The 19,758-nt window shown below is 39.0% G+C and overlaps 1 protein-coding gene across 2 annotated transcripts in view; it reads left to right on the forward strand.

Annotated features, from left to right (window-relative positions):
- The window catches only part of LAMA4 (laminin subunit alpha 4), a 146,998-nt gene that overhangs the window by 25,867 nt on the left and 101,373 nt on the right, over positions 1–19,758 (forward strand). For both annotated transcript variants that reach the window (XM_059176811.1, XM_059176812.1), the window contains exons 2-3: positions 11,416–11,517; positions 19,633–19,757. In XM_059176811.1, coding sequence (XP_059032794.1) covers positions 11,416–11,517; positions 19,633–19,757 — 227 coding nt within the window. The remainder of the gene's footprint in view (positions 1–11,415; positions 11,518–19,632; position 19,758) is intronic.

The raw sequence follows: 19,758 nt of genomic DNA on the forward strand, positions 1-19,758 counted from the left end.
AAGGAAAGGATTCATAAGTGATGGAAAGGAGAATGACTCCAAGCCTCTTGTGCCAAGTCAACGTGGTCAAAAGAATGGTATATTTGGGAGAAGAAGGAAATCCATAGTTTAAGTAGAGCAGAGGGAACAGAGTTTAAGTTCACTCTAAAGGACAGGTTGGGGTTGGGTTATGAAAAAGGAACATCGTGCATCATGCTAAATAATTTTATGTATTCATGTAAGCAATGAATGAAGAGTCACTGGGAGTTTTAAAGAAGACAAGTAGTATAAGTTTTCTTAAAATTAATTCTGGTAATAAAGAATGAACTGAAAAGGAGAAAGACTGGTGACCAAGAGAGTAGGGTGGAGATAATTGTAATAATTATCCTGATCCTGAACTAAATAGTGGTAGTAGGAACAAGGGGAAGACCCATCTCGATAAACATCTCAGAGGTAGAATATAAACTCTATGAGGTATATTGTACAAAGGGTGGCTGGACGTGGGAACAGTCTAGTCCAGGTGGAGGCAATGAGAGGCACTTTGTGTAGAGAGAATTTTAAAACAATAATAAAACTTGCTGAACCACAGTCTGCTTTTTATTATCCTCATGTGCCAGCATTTCCAAACAATGTCAATGAGAAAATTCTCCTCCCTTAAAAAAATCTTTTGTTGTCTAAGTTCTACGCAGTTGCTGTGGTTACTGTTGAGTTTAAATAATATAGCAAATATGTCAGCTTCAAATTAGCACATTCCAGTTACTTAACCTTTAATAAACATTGCATTCTACACAGAAATTAATTCGGAGAACTTCCAGTCCTACAATCCCCCTAGTACAGATGGAGGTATTAATTTAGAGAGTAAATTTATAACAGTTCAGGATTGTGCAAGGCCCTTTCTGACTTGAGACTCTGAGCTCTGGGACACTCCATCTGTCTCCATTTAAGCCACAGATTTGAGATAAACAATGATAGCACAGTGGTTGTGAAAAGGAAGAGACAGAACTTGGGTACTTAAATGTTATTCTGTGTGCAAACCATTTTCTGATCTTTGCAGAGTTCATTCTTTTGGAAGCATTTCCAAAAATTATATTACTGCCAAATGTATTAATAAAATTGAAAAGTCTCACTCCATTACTTTTTTTCCTTTTATGTTCTATCATCTCTATCTGAAATATGGTATAAGAAGAAAAATAGATTAGGAGAGTATATAATAAGTTCACTGTGGGGCACAGTCAACTCCATGTGCTTACCAAACTGGAGATGGACCTCTCCCACAGGCACTTGAAAACAAAAGCATGGCATAAAAGAGGGAGATCAGGGATGTGTAGAGGGACTTGGGAGCCAGGAGAATATAGACAGAGGATGAAACTGTGGGTGAGGTTGACATCACAGGGTGCGTTGATAGAAAGAGCTAGAAGGAGGTGATCCTAGAGAACATCAATAGTGTGGAGGCAGCAGAGGAGGAGGAACAGCCCTCCCTTCCTGCCACTTACTCCACCCTACCCCCCACCCCCAAAATACTAAGAAAGATAAGCAAGAGAAAAATCTGAAGACAGGTTGTCCTGGAAACCAAGAGAAGAGAGAATTTCAAGGAGGGAATTTGAACCATGTTAAGTACTAGAACGAGAACAAGTCTGGAAAAGCAAAAGCCACAAAGACTTCATCCAACAGCTTTATCAGTTCTACCCTGGGTCCTCTGACAGCTCTCCAGTGGCACAGTGGAGACAGATGCCAGGCGACAGATAGAGGCATGGGTTGGCATGAAGAAAGCAGAGCCAGAGTGATTGAATTCTCTCTCACTCATGAAGTTTGGCTGAGCAAAAGAAGAGGAGAATGAAAGGGAGGTAGATCTGAGAGAAGGTGTTCTTAGAATCTGAGCCCCAGGGAAGAAGTCACAGCTCATCCAACACAGGACCCAAGACCTAATTATGCTCTGGCTTTCCTCACTCCTGTGGGTAGAAATTGCTGGATGGTGTGTGAGAGAAGGAAGCCAGGTGATGGTAGGGTCAGATGTATGGGTTCCAGAGCACAGAGAGAGGGCTAATCTCTTCTAATATGAGGAATGCTACCTCATCTGAGATGAGCAGAGGAAATCAGAATGAGTTAAAATTAAGATGCCGGGGCACCTGGGTGGCTCAGTTGGTTAAGGGTCTGCCTTTAGCTCAAGTCATGACCTCAGGGTCCTGAGATTGAGCTCTGCGTCAAGTTCCCTGCTCAGCAGAGCTTCTGCTTCTCCCTCTGCCCCTCCCCCTATGTGCGCGCACTCTCTCTTTCTCTCTCTCTCAAATAAATAAATAAAATCATAAAAAAAAATATTAAGATGAATTTTGAGGAGAAGAAAAATAGACAGTATGAGATTTTCCACTGAATGACCTCTATTTTCTCATTGAAAGAGGAGGCAAGATTATCTCCTGACAATAAATGGGTACAATTGAGGTTTGGGATGTATTTCTCCTTTCCTACTAATTCACAATAGCATTTCTTTAGTGAAGCATAAACCCGTGAGGAAGAGCATAAGGAAAGAAAAACAGGACTGCCGTCTTGAGCAATCCAGGGTAAGGGTAGCACTGAAGGACTGGGAGGATTGCACGACAGAAGCTCACATTGATTAGCAAAGGAAACTGATGGGACATCCCAACCAGTCCACCTGCCCAAGGAAGCACCACTGCCTTCCCTAGAGAGGAAAGGAAGCCACTGTAAGTTTCTAGACAATTAAGCCTCCCCATTCCTTGTGAAAAGAAAAGGCAATTTAGTCAGACAATTGCAAGACTGTGGAGCCATTAAAGTGGTGACGACCAAATTGGAATGTCTATAAAAAGCACTTAACTCCATGCCTGGTGTCTGTCCATCAATAAATATTAGCTGTTATTATTCATTAAAACCCAGTGGAAGATGACAGAAATGTCTGCCATCTCACAACACTGATTCCTGCCAAGTGGTGAAGGAGTCATGTAAAAATCCCCAAATGCCTGTAACTCTGAAGTCATTTCTCTCTGCTTGTTCATCTAGCCCTTCTACACCGTATCTCTTCCTTTCTTGGAAATGTGTCCAAGGCATTTGCCGCAGTAAATTAAATAAAACTGAGTCAGCTTCGAGATATATTAAAAAAAAAAAAAAAGCAAAGTAAAGAAAAAAGAAAGAAGAAAGAAAGAAAAAGGAAATCTGGCCAAGGCTGTGTTGTGTAACTGTAGCTTGGAGGGCGGGGAATGAAAAGAACAAGTTACATGAGATGATGTGACGAGGAACCAGGGCAGAAAGCCAGGTGTTAGCAGATTTTTTTCAAGAAAATCAAAAGAAAAAAGGCAGGGCTCATGCCCGATTATGTTATACAAGTGCGATCACTACTACAAATGAGCAACTTACAAAGTATTTAAAGGAACTTTTCAAGGAGACAAAGAAATTTTCATCAGTATTAATGAACATAATCATCCCCAAATCCTACATTTCAAAAAGAAAATCTTTATGGCCATAGGGCTCTAAACTTTCTCATTTTTGATCCTTTCAGTTACACAACTAAAGAGAGCCAAGGCGGTGGTAAGTATATCATCAGAGCCCGAGTCTGCTGGTACCTCCATTCCGAGTAACATTTGATTGACTACCGGCTTTCAAGAGTTATTTGAAATCTTTGGGTGGAGCATGGATTTCCCTGCCCAAGTGATGACTCAGAAAGCTCATAAAAGGTGTTGAGGAATAGCCATATTAACACGACTTCATTGCTGCGATACATACCTCTCCACCTTACAGAATTAAAGAACCTGGCTTAACTCTGATCAGTACAGCTCTGTGCTTCTCAGAATTCCTCAGAACCTAAATCCTTGTCTCTGTATCACAGGGAATTACTTTGAGAGCTGGAGTGTTTGACATGCAGGCCAAGCCATGGTAGACTCAGGTCCTAAGCCATAAGCACAAATGAAGCTCCAAGAGCCAACGAGGAGACACTAGCTCCACAGTCTGTGTTTAATGATGCCCTAGCTTGATGGTGCTAGTTATAAGAAGAAATGCCTTTCAACCGGATAAACTTCTGAAGAATGTTGAAACCACTTTCCTAATCAAGCTATGGTGAAATCATGAAACTTAACTTCACCTATTGAAATGTAGGGAATTTCAATGACGCAAACAAGAGCTTAAAGAGACCCAAGGGAGGATATGGGGGTAATTCTGTCCACATTCAAGTAAAATCAATCAAGAAGTCAACTTCTTGCTAACTGTTGCACATTACAGACTGCCTTTAATTTATTTGGGCACTCTGACACAGATTTGTATACAGACAGGATGTGTTAAGCCCTCCCTGAAAAAGTATAGAGTCAAATGTTACCAACAGCTTGATTCAGGACTGCTTTCCATCCCGGATAGTCTGTCTTTTATTTGTATAGACACAGAAAAATGACCTGTGAGATGCTTACCCATGTCATAAACTCATACATTCTCAGAAGTCATTCCTTCCCACAAAGGCTAACTTGATATTTCTGAATACATTAAATTAAACCATTGGTCCCTCCAAATAAAAGGCCTCTGAATACTGATTCTTAGGTCTGCCCAAGTTTTAAGCAGATGGAAGTCAGGATTGCACAAGACCCACAGACTCAGAGTAGAGGCACAAAGTTTTAGTTTTTACGTGAGGATAATATTCAATCTTAAGGTGACTTTTATTATTCGATTTTTAAAAAGTGGAATTCTCTAAAACCTAAACTACAGCTAAAATCATTGTTGCCTGGAAACAAGGAGAAAAGTGGATTCATTATATACATACAAAAACCTAAGCAAAAAGAGAATTGGATATGTGTAGTTAAATTTGAAGAATACTACTTTTGGATGTAGCAATGACTCTGGACACAAGCAAATGAATTCAGAGAGATTTTGGTTTGGGTTTTGTTTTTTTGTTTTTTGTTTTTCTAATGCTTTCCACATCGGTCCTTAGTAAATTAAAGCAAAAGCTGATGAATCAAAATTCTAGAAGTCTAATTCAGAAAGCAAGATTACTGAATATTTGTAAAATGTTGGGAAATCCTAGGTTGAAGACACAAAGCAAATTTCTACAGTGATTGCCTCTCCCTTACCCTGTGCAGTGTTTTGTTTTCTGTGGTTTCAGCTACTTGAAGTCAACCTCCATTCAGAAGCAGATGATAAGGCCAATAGTAGCCTAACGCTGGGTCCCAATGTCTACGTCATTAACCTTACTGCATCTCATCAAGCAGACATTTTTCCATCTCACTTTATCCAAAAGAAAACAGGTGAATACAGTACAATATTTTGAGAGAGAGAGAGAGAGATCACATTCACAGAACTTTTATTACAGTATGTTGGTATAATTATTCTATTTTATTATTAGTTATTGTGGTTAATCTCTTGCCATGCTTAGTTTATAAATTAAACTATCATGGGTATGTCTGTATAGGGAAAAACATAGTATGTATAGAGTTATTACTATCTGCAATTTCAGGCATCCACTGGGGGTCTTGGAATGTATCATCCACAGATAAGGGGGGAGAACTACTGTATTATAGGTCAGATATTATTAGACTAGGCACAGGGCTATAGAGTATGCTGTTTGTAATGGAATTTTATTATGATTGATTCACGGTCATTTGTTGGAGCTGAAGATTAAGGTCTGAATCTCTCCAAGAGAGACCTCAAGATGGGTCTCACACAACAACTTCAGACTCCTTGTAAATTTGATCCATCTTTGCCATTGCTTCTTTCAGTGGGTAGTTGGGGAGCTCAGACTCCTAGAGAATGCTATTTGAGCATTTAAATTGTTTAGTCTATCAGGCTTTTCAACAGAAATTCTGAAGGTTCTAGAGATATAGTATCTATGCAAAAGTAGTGACTTTGGGCCAATTTATTAGCTCCTCTGTGACAATATTTGGAAAACCCAGGGAGATTTTTGTGAACATTTTTAACCTAAAATGGTATTACTTAGCTTGAGTTTACTACACTCAAGGGATGCAGACTGGACTAGACCTCAAAAAACCATGACTTCAGAATCTTAAGAAAATTCAAAAAATGTTCTGACAATATTATTAGTTTCAGTTACTGTTCTCAAGGGACTTCTTCATACGAAGACAAAACTATCAATCGGCTGGATAAATGTTATCCTCTTTGTTAAGAAACAGTCTCAGTATGTTATATTATCTTATGAAATAATTAATATTGTGATTATATGATGGACCTCTGGAAATAATGCCTCCTGCAATGATATCAACATATACTGTCACTCCCAGGTCCTTTAAATGTAAGTGGCACATGGGTATACCATACCAATATCTTCCTAAAGTTCCATCTAATTCTGATTTCTATGAATGTAAAATTAATCAAGCACAGACACATTGATTTTTACTCAAAGCCACATACCACACTGATGATAACAAAGTAAGCAAATGACAATCTGTTCTATTCTTTGAAGGCAGAACTAAATGTTATTGATTCATCCAGTCAGTGTTCAAGCAAGAGACAAGCTGTCATAATATAGTAGCTAATGACAGAGAGCTGTAAAAAGTCTACAAATGATTTAATGGAAAGTAATTAGTCAAAATGACAATTGGGCTGAAATAAATTGTTTAAAGAATAGATAGTCCCAGTCAATGTTTTTCATACATTAATAACTTCATATTTTAAAGCATGTATCCATATCTTAATAATATTTTTTCTGGAGTTCAAAGGAAAGATTTTACATTTTTATCCATTTCAGCCTGCTTTGGACTGTTTGTAGTAGCAAAAATTTAGAAATAAACTAAATGTCCAAAAAAAGTTGTTGGATTAATATATATTAACCATACACCAGATGGTTAAGAGCTCAAACCCAGGAGTCAAACAAAGGATCTAAATCCATCCATTCTTCCTTCCCTCCTTCCTTCCTTCCCTTTCTCTTTTTTGTTTTTATGAGAAGTAGCATGTTATAGTGGAGAAAACAAAATTTAGGTTTGTCTGAACTCCTTATACAGCTGTGTATACATTTTTCATCTTCTCTGACCAGCACCTTGTTCATTTCCAAAATGCAGATACTCATACCTAATGCACAGAGTTGTTACAAAGAGCAGATATCATAATGTGGATGAAGCATTTACAATGCTTGGTACATAGGCCCTCCATAAATAATAACTGTGTTATTATTGTCTTCATTATTATCATCATTATCCTTGTTATTACCATTAATTTAAAGCCTAGGAACCATCCTATACAGTACAAGCCCTCTGAATATTCTCAGTTTAGCCACATGTGTTTCTACAGTTGTATGCTATACAGTTCTTCTCATACGGGCCAGAGTGTTCAGTGTGGCATCTAAAAATTGATTGTAACACTTCTCTTGCTAATGCACACATATATAAACATAAACACCATCTTCATTTAAGAAATTATGGAAGATGTTCCAAAAGAAATCAGACAGACATTCATTTTCTCTGTGGGAAGACCACTCAGCTTTCAAAATCTCTAAATAACACAGGTCTTGGAATCAGTAACAAAACTAAAATTAACTCTGCTTTCATTCTTAAAATTATCTGCCTTTTAATATTATAACAAAGGTCAGTTTTGCCAGTTCCTGTAGAATTTCAAGAAGATATTTAGTACAAACAGAACTTTCTGGAGCCTTGACCAAACATTTCTACATAAAAGGAACAACATTATACAGCTCTTCCTTGAGGATATTCAAACTTTTCTTGAACCACTTAATTATTTGCCATTCTGAAAAATTCTCTAAGGTTCTACAACACAAAGGATCCAAGATATTCAGTGCATGTAGTAGTGGCATCAGAAGCTCCCATGTCCAGGGCTTTCATTAGCCTAAATGGTGCTTTTATATAAATTTAAATATGGCACCTCCCCTCTAGACAGATGAATTAGAAAATATAATCCTTCACGTGTACAAAGCCCAGCGGAAAAGAAGTTGGTTGGATTTCCACCTTACTGCACTCTCTCCACTCTCTCCACAGGGGGCTCCACGTGACCCTGTCCCTGCTTCCCTTTTTCTTCCCATCTCCTACAGATTATGAGACTGGAGCCAAGTCCATTTCACACAAGGTCAGAGCCTTAGCCTGGGGAATGTGTCAGTAGATAACGACAGACGCTCTGGGTGAAGTCCGCTCCTGAACTAGGCATAACATAAAGATTTCATTGAGCACAGTCTAGTCTAGGCAGTCTAGGCAGTCGCTGTGTTGAAAAAGACTAGAGACCAAATCCAGCCCAGTAGGGAGCAGTGAGTGTACTAGCAGCATAAACCATTGGTTTCCAACAGCACATATGCTTCAGATTTGCTGTCCTGGTCCAAACTGTTTAAATCACAAGCATTCGTGGAGCAATTAACATGAATAATGCACTGTGAGATGCTTTAGAGCAGTCCTTAATCACACATTGGAATCTCTGGGGGACTTTAAAAATAAATAAATAGGGGCGTCTGGGTGACTCAGTGGATTAAAGCCTATGCCTTCGGCTCGGGTCATAATCCCAGGGTCCTGGGATCGATCCCCACATCTGGCTCTCTGCTCTGCAGTGAGCCTGCTTCCCCCCTCTCACTCTGCCTGCTTCTCTGCCTACTTGTGATCTCTCTCTGTCAAATAAATAAATAAAATCTTTAAAAATAAATAAATAAATAGATAGATAGATAAAAAACAAAAAACAGGTCCTTCTAATATTTCTGTAAACCGGAAGCTTTTCTAAAATACAGAATTTACCAAAAAAAAAAAAATTTGTTATTATTATTTGGGATTGTTTTCTGTGTTGTGCAATTTTATTTTTGTTCTTTGAGTATGAATCTCTTGATTTAGGTAAGTCCTCAAGGACTTAAGGATTACCTACTGTCATATTCAAAATGATGCATTTATTCAGGGCAAATCTTAATATTCTTTGTCTTCTTTAGATAAAAGAGGAGCAAAAATGCCAAAAAGACTTGAACTAATATCAGTTTAGAGTGCTTTTACTGGAACGTGATACCTTGGGCCAGAGGAAGGTTCTTACCATAATTGATGATACAAGTAGATCTTCACTTGTTCTGTTTCCAGGCATCACTACCAGACTCTCTGTTGACACCAGCATGTTTTTCCCCTCCTAACACACCTCCAGTCTCTGTGCCATTCATTGGGACCCATAGAAACAAAGACCAGAATGGTGGTCTCAGGGGCTGGGGAGCTGGGAAAATGGGAAGACGTTGATCATAGGGTACAAACTTCCAGTTCCGAGATTAACACGTTCTGAACATCTAATGTATAGATCAATGGTCATAGTTAATAATATTGTGTTATATACTTGAAAGTTGCTGAGAGAGTACATCTTAAATGTCTTCACCACAAGAAAGAAATGGTAATTATGTGACATGACAGAAGTGTTAGCTAAAGCTATTATGCTGGTAATCATTTTGCAATGTATACACACATCAAATCAACACACTGTACACTGTAAACTTATGCAATGTTAAATGTCAATTATTATTTCAATAAATCCAGGGGGGAAAGGATTAATTAATTTAAGTAAGTAATTTTTTTAAATCCAGGATTTATTTTATAAAAAAATACAGTTTTTTTATTTCTTTATCAGAACTCCCAAATGAGAGACTCCCCACATGTCCATGCATTGGTCTGTTAGAGAGCTCAGAAACTGCTGTTTTGGAAGCTACTGAGATAACTAATACTAGGCCCCTCACTATTCTTATCCATTCCTCTGATAATTAAAACCCTCTTTATGTCAAACTGCAGGATGTAACACATTCATGGGTCATCAATCATATGTCTTATAACAAGGATGTATTTTTAAATAAAGTAAAGAAGTTTAAGGTACATGGCACATGGGTTAACTAGTGTTTTGCGAATCTTTTTCTGATATATATGTATATCCTTATATATTTACATACATATATGTATGTCTGTGTACTGCATCACAGTTAAAACATGTATTTTTTTAAGATATTATTTTTAAGTAATCTCTACACCCAATGTGGGGCTCGAATTTATAACCCCGAGATCAAGAGTAGTAGGGTCAACTGACTGAGCCAGCCAGGTGTGCCCCAAACATGTATTTTTTATATTTTGATACAAAATTCAAAAATACTTGAACTTAGATGGTCTAAATTAAATGCTTCCTGCTGCAGTTCTAGCACTTTCCCTCTCTATTGTTCCCTAGTGGAAATTGAGGAAAATGTTTCCTATCAACCACAAACTCTCCATTATAAATTATAAATCAGTCCCCTCGCACCCTTACTTTCTTTCTCTCACTTAGACGGAATTTCTTTGCCTTGTGTTTATGGACAAATGTCATTGTTCTTTGTTAAACTTCCTCCCAATTGAATATATCAGATTTTAGTTCTCAGGTCCAAACTGGTGGTGTTTTGTTTTGTTGTGGTGGTGTTTTTATACTGTGAATAGTGTCCAGTGGTTCTTTCTTTACAGAGAAAAAAGCAAGAGGAAATGGCTTTGCATAGCAGTCAAAGGGACTTCAGCCAGATATAATGAAAAATTTCCTGGTGGCTAAGAGAGTACAAAGTACAATGAGTCAATGAAATCGGGGGAGGGAGGTGATGTGAAATCTCCAACTCTGTAAGTTTGTGGAAACAGCCCAGATTCTTATCTGTCTGGAATTCTTTAGAAGTGAATCCGTCTGATGAGGGGAGTGGACTTCCAGGTCTATAATGCCCTTGTTGCCTTGCATCACTAAGACATTCTGAAGAAAAATAAAATACATGTTCACAACTCCCATCACGTAAATTAGGAACAATGTCGCAAAGTTTCTCAAGTAGGGCATGAGTGACATTGGCAAGGGCGAGGGGCAATTCATCATTGTATAGGTTGACTGGTGTATTGAAAGATGGTTTAACATCTCCACAGCCCACTTAGCACCTCTGTGTCTAATGATTTCATCACTAGAATCGGGAAAATAATGTGTTCTTCACAGAACTGCAAGAAAAAATGAAATATATGAATAACACCCACATAAGACCTGACAAGTATAAGAACTCATAACTTCTTATCCCCTCTGTTTAAAATGTTAGGATGTGAAGAGAAAAAAAAATTTTAAGCATGAAAGACACATCTCTGAGTTGTTATGTGATAGCCAGTAATTTCTGAAACCATAAGTCTTTATTTTTAGGGAGCAGGAGGCAATTCCTCACCCTCACCAGTTGTCCTGGTTTGGTTTGGTTTTCTTAAGAAAATATCAGAAAATTTCTTTCTTCTTTACTGTTACCCAAAATCTTCTAAGTCTTCCTTACAATAGTAGGACAGCGTTAAAGATATTCCTATTCCCCTGAAAAGTTAAAAAAATATAAAAAGAGGGAGAATATAACAAAAAGAATTAGACATACACCACTGAATCACAATATAAATAGTTCATTCTAGTACTTCTGTAAAGAATTATTTAGATCGTTTAGTAAGCATTTCCTCTTATGCTTCTCGGAAAATATTGATCCAAGGAGGTCTTTTCAATAAAGAAAATATTTTGTTGTGTCTGTTTCAGAAATGTGATGCTGGATTCTTTCTCGCCCAGTCAGGAGAGTGTCTGCCCTGTGGCTGCAACGATAACTCTGACGAGTGCTTGGATGGCTCTGGATTCTGTATGGTAGGTTGGGGCATCTGTCACTGTTAATGTACTTCCTTGGGCTTCTGTGTCTTCAGCAGGGATCAAATATTCTTCCTGCATGTTAGCACTATCTAGGAAAGAGCTAATCAGTTTCCCTTTTTACCCTTTACCTTTTCCTGTAAGACGCCTTCTAGAAACTGCTGGTGATTTTACCTGGCCCTCCAGGCATAGGTACGACATGGCATGTGCTCCTGGAGGGAACTGACCTAGCGTCCCCGGCAGCCGGTGTCTACCATAGGGCCAAGGGTGAAGGGATTGAAAAGGTACACAGAAGAAGAGATCACCCATCCAAATTCCTCTGTAATAGTATAGTTTGCCATATGTTTGGCTTCATTCCACATAAACCAGGAGAATAAAACAGTTGTTTCATTGCCTATTTTACAACTTCATATAGGTCTATAGATCAAAATTTGTTTAGAAAAAAAAAAAAAGGTATGAACCAAATAGCTAATAAAAATGAAAATTTTGGCCTTGTGGTCTTTATAAGTCTGTGTTTCAGCACCCCCCCCCCCAAGACCCTTTTTTTCCCTCCCTTAACTGGAATGAATTCTTCTTCTGTTGAAGTATTGTAGAGACTTGTGGAGGACACTGGGGAGCTTTCTAGCAAAAAAGGCTTGCCACAACTTTTCTGCATTCACTGAGTGGACTGACAGCTTCGTGAAAACGGCTATTGAAATATTTACCAGAAATGGCTTTAGTAGAAGTCCTAGGAGGCATTTTTAAAGACTTATGCCCTATGATCATGTTTTCCTTCAGGAGCTGTACCACACAGGGGGAAAATTAGATTCTTCAAGATCCTCTGAGGCAGAAGAGGCTTTCCAAAAACTGCAAGAGTATTTTTGCATAAACTACAAGAATTCTTAATTAAGTACACCCTATTTACCTCAAGATTAGTATAATTATCTCCATTAAGCCCATCATTTTGATGATAAGTGGTCTCTGAGGTGTGCACACGGAGGTGCTCTTTTACCCATTGTAAATGCATTATATTAAGATGCAAATTAAAACATTTCATCTACTTTGAACCCAGCAGTTGCCACTTTTCTAGAGACAGAGAGAATGTAGTGGCAAACACTGGACAAGGCCATCTCTTTGTAGTGTTTGTTTAGTCCTGGTGTTTCTGTCTTCCCCCTCCCCCATCTTCTTAAATAACCCTTACATCCAGGATGTCCTCTGTAGTCGTGTAGGCACACGCAGCTGCCAAAGCCTGCCCCTTTCTAATGCTTCCCTCTCCGGTTTCCTGTTATTTTAATCCCAGTGACATTTGAAAAGAAAATCCCATGGATGCACTTGAACTAATAATGTACATCTCCGATAATTTGACCAATTAAAGGCTCTTTGTTATCTGGGGTTTTTTGTTTTTTTGTTTTTTTGGGTTTTTTTTTTAGCTAGAAGACAATAGGGACTGGTAGGTCCATCAGAGGCCATCAGGACGCCAGTAAGATGGAAGACTGAACTAGAAGGGTAAAAGTCCCTCCTGGGGCACATGCGGCGACAAGCGCTGGGTGTTAAACACAACTAATGAATCTTTAAACACTGCATCAAAAACTAATGATGTACTATGTGTTGGTTAATTGAACCTAATAAAAAAATTAAATGAAATTAAATTTTTAAAAAGTCCTTCCTGCCAGGGCCTGTGAGAAAACCACTCTTCTTAAGGTGACTTTGTCAGAATCGGAATTGTCGTGGTTTTCTCTCTGACTTAGACGAGAATTCTGAGGGAGAAGTTTCTCACAGGATTCCTTCACAGCTCCTGGGCATACAAAGTTCTAATAAAAGTTTGGGGATGGACTGGGGTGTAAACTCTTATGCCCACTCAAGGGAACTGGCCATCTTCCTCCAGTTACTTTGTTCCAAGACAGAATATTTTAAAAAGAAAGAACAGCCGTCCTTCTCTTCCTAATAGTGAGCTCCCCACCCCAACTCTATTTAGATGGAAATAGCTTTTTTTCCTGATTGAAGTAATATATGCTCAATGTAACAAACAACCAAAACAATAATACAGCTATGTACTGTACATGAAATTCAGAGTGAAAATCACCCACAATCTTATCCCTTAGAGCTAAATATGTATATACATATATTCTTACAAATTTAATTTAGAAAGACAAAAAAGGACATAACTCTATTGAATTAAATGTAAGTAGCAAACAGAGACTTGCCAGCCTAGAATCCTTTGTCACTTAGGTGGTAAATGTATTGCCAATGGTGACCTACTGGAATCAAACTCAGGTTTTCCCATTTTCTTTGGCCTCCCGGCTCTGGCCTCCTGGTTATCAGCTCCTGCCCTGTAGCTCCTCCATCCAGCTCATCTGGTTCTCAGGGCACCAGAGAAGAAGCAATTTCTTCTTCTTCAAGCACTTCCTTGCAGCCTTCCTTGTGGGCCTGAGTTTTTTTTTTTTTTTTTTTTTTAATTAATGTATTTATTTATTTGACAGAGAGAGATCACAAGTAGGCAGAGAGAGAGGGAGAGAGAAAGGAGGAAGCAGGCTCCCCACTGAGCAGAGAGCCTGATGCGGGGCTTGATCCCAGGACCCCGGGATCACGACCTGAGCCGAAGGCAGAGGCTTAACCCACTGAGCCACCCAGGCGCCCCTGGGCCTGAGTTTTTATCAGTTCTTATCTTTTGCTTACCTAACTCATTTCTCCCGTCTTCCATACACAGCCAAATATAAAAGGCCTTCTTTTTTATTTCATTTTAGTTTTGTTTTTATTTTGAAGTCTTATAATGCCTCCCTCCACCTTGCCTTCCCCCTGGTGTTTCTAATTCTTCCTCCATTCCAATGTCCAATTTCTGAAACTGACCTTATGTTTTACTGACTGATTTCAAGGAACTAAGCCATTTGGCAATAAAATATAGTGTAGACAAAGTTAGGCTACCATTTTAGACATAGCAAAGAAGCTTAGAGATGTCTTCACAAGTAGGATTCTAACTCTTCAAATGCAGAAAAGTGGCTAAGTGAAAAGTGCCTTCATGAATGAAATCCTTTTTGTTTCCAAAAAGCTATCTTGCATCTTATCATAACTAGAATGTACTGGGAAGGATTCTCATCTCAGTCAGCCAGACAGGGCCCCAAGGATCAGGTGTCCCCAGTGGACATGGCAGACTCTCTAGGAAAGCTCCAGAAGGAGGTATGAGAAAGGAAATAGAGGAAGAAACAGATAGAAGTGGACAAATGGCCGGTGGTAGAAATGCCTAATAACCCATACTTTACCCCAAGTCTATAGGCTACATACAGATAATTAAGAATAGAACATACTTGGGCACCTGGGTGGCTCAGTGGGGTAAGCCTCTGCCTTGGGCTCAGGTCATGATCTTGGGGCCCTGGGATGGAGCCCCGCATTGGGCTCTCTGCCCAGCGGGGAGCGTGATTCCCTCTGTCCCTCTGCCTGCTGCTCTGCCTACTTGTGATATCTCTCTCTCTCTCTTTCTGTCAAATAAATAAATAAAATCTTGGGGCGGGGGGAGAAGAGGACATGACTAAGGCCAGTACCCATCTAAAGAAAAGCCAGGAGCCCACTGACCAGAACTAGAATGGAGAAAATCTGACTTGAAGTTTACCACAGAAACAAGGCTCCTCAGGTTCCTTTTAATTAAGGATTGGTTGGTCTATTGATCTCATCCAACCATTTAACAAAGAAGCACCTTTTTTTTTTTTTTTTTTTTTTTTTGAGCTCCACCTATGTGCCAGACATTATCCTAAGATCTGGGTTAAGTGGTTTTTCCACTGTATTGGGTTGAAGAGCTGTAGGAACAGAAACACCTACTTGAAAGTGCTTCTGGACATGACCAACATAGTAAAGGTCAAGGTATGAGGACAATGGGAGCCTGAGAAACACATGTAGATATCCCTATCTGCTCAGTGAAAATCAAATGAAAAATTAAAAAAATGAAAAAATTTCAGCGTCTGTCCCAGCATTGCAGGAAATTTTTTTTTTCTAAATCTGAATGAGGATATTCAGATTTAAAACTATTAAAAGAATAGCAAAAATATCCTTGAAATCTAAAGAGATGCCCATCAAGCTGTTATCTGGCTGGTGGAAACATGGATGGATTTTTATTTTCTTTTTACTTCACAGTGTGCCTCCCTAAATTCTATACAACTGCCTGTAGTAATTTTGTAGTTAAAAAGATATTGATATTCAAATGGACTTCTACCCCACCCTAAACGTAATAGAGGAAGGGAAGTAATCCAGTATATTGAAAGCTAATGAATTTTTTATTACTTCAAAGCCTAATTAAAACTTCATTCAGGAAAGCAAAGATACTACATCTCTAAATTCTGCAGACATTAACATTTTTCTCATGCTTTTCCAGCTCTCCTTTATTATGTGTGTAAGACAGAAATCAACCAATGTAAGTTCCTGTAAGACTAAATATGTGTGATTAATAAACCAGCACATTCATTAGACATCTCAGAGCAAGAAAAAAATGAGTTGTAGACACTTCTTTTTCCTGTTTTACTTGCAACTATACAGTTGGTATCTAGATCAAATGCATAATTCTTACATCAAAATTTTGACAATTTTCCAATATGGTGCAACTTGGAAAACCCCAAAATTTTGCAAATAGGGATGGATTTGGTTCCATGCTAACTGAGGTTTTGAAATAACGTCAGAAAATTGTATGTCCAAACATCTTAGAGTCCTCTGTTGCTTTGTGCCTGGTCACATGAGAATATAATAGGAACTGAATGCAAGTAAGTTCTCTATACGTAGGTCATGTTTCTTCTTCCAACCCTGAATATGTTCTTCTTCTTATGTTCTTCATCTCGGTTAATTAATCATTCTGCCAAACCCTTATACTAAGATGTCCCAGATGCTTCATGAACTTCCTTTTTATCTTCCCCAACATTTAACCCCAGAGAGAGCCTCTTCTCTTCTCTGCCATCCCATTGCCTTGATTCCAACCCACAGCATCTATCCCAGACCACAGCTATGACTACCCAATGACTCATCATGCCCTGATCCACTTTCCTTCCCCTACTCTGTCTTCCTTACCAGCAACGGAGACATCTTTCAACCTAATCAGACATTCTCCTTTCTAAAATCTTTCAAGGCTTTCTACTCCTGCCCCACTGAGTTGCTCACTGCCACCAAAACTGATTCTGTATGGGCAGAGTCTGTGTCTGAATTTGTGCTCCCTTGCTCTCTACCTGGGATTTCTTGCTTCTCCTTCAAGGCCTCATTTAAATGTCATCAGCTCCATTAGGTCTTCTCCAACTTTCTTAGGAAAAGCCAGAACCTCTTCTCCCTCTTTGCCCCATCATAGGTATATCCTTTATACATACTTCAGTCACAGCACCTAGCACACAGTTGTTTGTTGGCCTCTCTTCTTCTTTCATAAGGCTGTGAGTTACTCAAAGGCAGGAACCAGGTCTTTTTCATAAAATGACACATAAATGAATCTGGTCTTCTTCATCTGAATAAGTCACAGCTCATTGTCTGTCATGATATCAGCTGAATCTAAGCTTATTAAGTGAATGAATGAATTAGTAAAATAACAAACTGATATATGCAAAAACCTTTAATTTTACAATTTATGAGACACTCTGGTCACTCTTCATTGCAGTGAAATGTATTGTGTTTTTATGCCAGATACTCAGGCTAAGGCCCAATGCTGAGCAGTTAACAAACAACGTTACTTAGTCTAGGTGTTTCTAGACCCCCTACTTCTCAAAGTACAGTCTAGACCAGCAGCCCTGGTGATACTTGGGAGCTTGTTAGAATGGCAGATACCCAGGCCCCACCCCAGACATCCTGGATCAGAATCTGCATCTTCACAACATCTCCAGGGCACTGGTGTGCACAGTAAAGTTTAAGAAGCACTGGTCTAGACAGAGCAGAAGTTCTCAAACTTTTGGTCTTCTGAGCCCTTTGCACTCATGAGAGTTATTCAAGTAGCCAAAGAGTCTTGTTTGTGGGGGGTTATCCATGTTTATTGCATTTGAAATAAAACTATAAATAGATCTTTTAAAAAGCTGGTGGGGGTGAACATCTGGATAGTACAGTTAGTGGAGCAACCTAATCTTGGTTTCAGCTCAGGTTATGATCTCAGCCCACATAGGGCTCTGTGTTTAGCACAGAGTCTGCTTGAGTATCTCTCTTCCTCTCTCTGTGCCTCTCCCCACTCCACAACCCCCCTCATTCTCACACTCTCTAAAACAAATAAATCTTTAAAAAAATAATTTAGGGGCACCCAGTGGCTCAGTTGTTAAGTGTCTGCCTTCAGCTCAGGTCCTGATCCAGGATCAAGTCTCACGTGGGGCTGGGAAGCCTGCTTCTCCCTCTCCCACTATTCCTGCTTGTGCTCCCTCTCTTCCTGTCTCTCTCTGTGTCAAATAAATAAATAAAATAAAAATCTTAAAAAAAAAAAAAAAAGGAAAGAAAAAAGAATTTAAAACTGAAATTTATTCTAGTATTTTCTTGTTAATTTATTTGAAAATAGCAATAAACCCATTGCATATTAACATAAGTAATATGCTTTTATAAAATATAAACATATTTTACAAATTAAAAATATAGTTCATGCTTGGCTTAAGAGAAGGCAGCTGGATCTCATATCTGTGGTGGTATCTCCATGTCATGGAGCCCCAGGAGCCCCAGCATCTACCTTACACACATGAGAAAATGAGAGTCCAAAAGATAAATAAAATCTTAGTAGTATTAGGAGAATGGTTTTGACCTCCCTAGACATAGTTTGAGAACCATAGATCTAGGTAGACTCTAGTCTTGCATAATCATGTGACAAACCACAGGAAGGCCAACGTGATCCTCTTCGGCTTTCTTACTACATTAAACTGATTCTGTGGCCAAGTTATTGAGATGGCATTTCTCATGTGGAGAAGCTCTGCCCTTTTGATCTGAAGTCCAAACTGTTAGTAAAATAGTATGGCACATTCTAATGTAGTCATTTTATGACTCTTTTGGGAAAGGAGCCTTTTGTCTAACACATTGTAGAAGTGGTATAATATGAACATTAACAGCCTGGCTGCTGGAGCAAGATTGCCTGAGTCTGAATCTCACTTTTACCTCCTTCCATCTGTGTGACAATTTATTGGGCAATGTGTTTAACCTCACTGTGCTTCCATCTCTTCACATGTAAAATGGCGTTAAAAAATAGTCACTTGCCTTAGAATTATAAGAATTAAACTAGTTAACCCATGTCAAATGTTTGGAGGCTTTATTCTGTTTTGTTAGTCTATTTTGAACTTCACCATAGAACACAAAGACAAAAATCAAGAGCAGAGATTTCACCTTACTACTGCTCCATCTTGCCTTTCCTCAGGTTCTTCCACAGAGAGCTGTTTGAAAACAGTTGTGTCTGTTGAAGATCTTGTGCACAGATGTTACTGAGGGAGTGGATCAAACAGGAGGCTGACTTTGATGATGTTCTAATTCTAATGGTGTGATTTTTCACTGAAAACCCTATTCAACTGTTATATACTCTATTGAACACAGAGATGAAAATACCACGGTGCTAATGGCTTTGGCTTGAGCGATCCAGTTCAGTCCTGTTGGAAAAAACTATCAGATTAGCATCACTGCCTCTTTAGAGTACTGGGCAGAAATTAATCCATGAACTTGTCACTGCTGAGTTGACTCTATTCTACTGAGTACCTGCTCCATTTGAGTTGGTGGCAGTACAGTACGAGAGGCACAATGTGGCAGAAGGACTGCTGAGGTTCGAGCAGATAGTACCATATGGGTAGTGGAATGGGAGAAGGATCAGGGAAGGGGCATCAGAAGGAATTCCTGGAGGTTTCAAGGTCTAGTACAGATCTTAAAAGATAACCAGGCATTCTAAGCAGAAAAATCAGCTTGTTGAGGAATTATCCCCTCTGCATGAAAACCCTAAACTCCTCAGTCTGCTCATGAACACACGGAAGCTCAGGATGAAGTCAGCCACCACTGTCTACCCTTTCTAGTATTGACTGGCCAACAAGACCGCTTTGTGTTGACCAGTTCTGACCACACAATAAATTCCATGAGCCTCACAACCTCTTTACTTGGAGTAGTATTTGGTTCCCAGATATATTGCTTATAGCATTTCTTTTGTGGTTTTGTCAAATTTTCCTATCTTTTGCCTCACAGAACTGCCAGCGGAACACGACAGGAGAGCACTGTGAGAAATGTCTAGATGGTTATATTGGAGATTCCATCAGAGGACCACCCCGGTTTTGCCAGCCATGCCCCTGTCCCCTACCCCATGTGGCTAAG

This window comes from Mustela lutreola, chromosome 6, assembly GCF_030435805.1.
Source record: "Mustela lutreola isolate mMusLut2 chromosome 6, mMusLut2.pri, whole genome shotgun sequence".
Lineage (NCBI taxonomy): Eukaryota > Metazoa > Chordata > Mammalia > Carnivora > Mustelidae > Mustela > Mustela lutreola.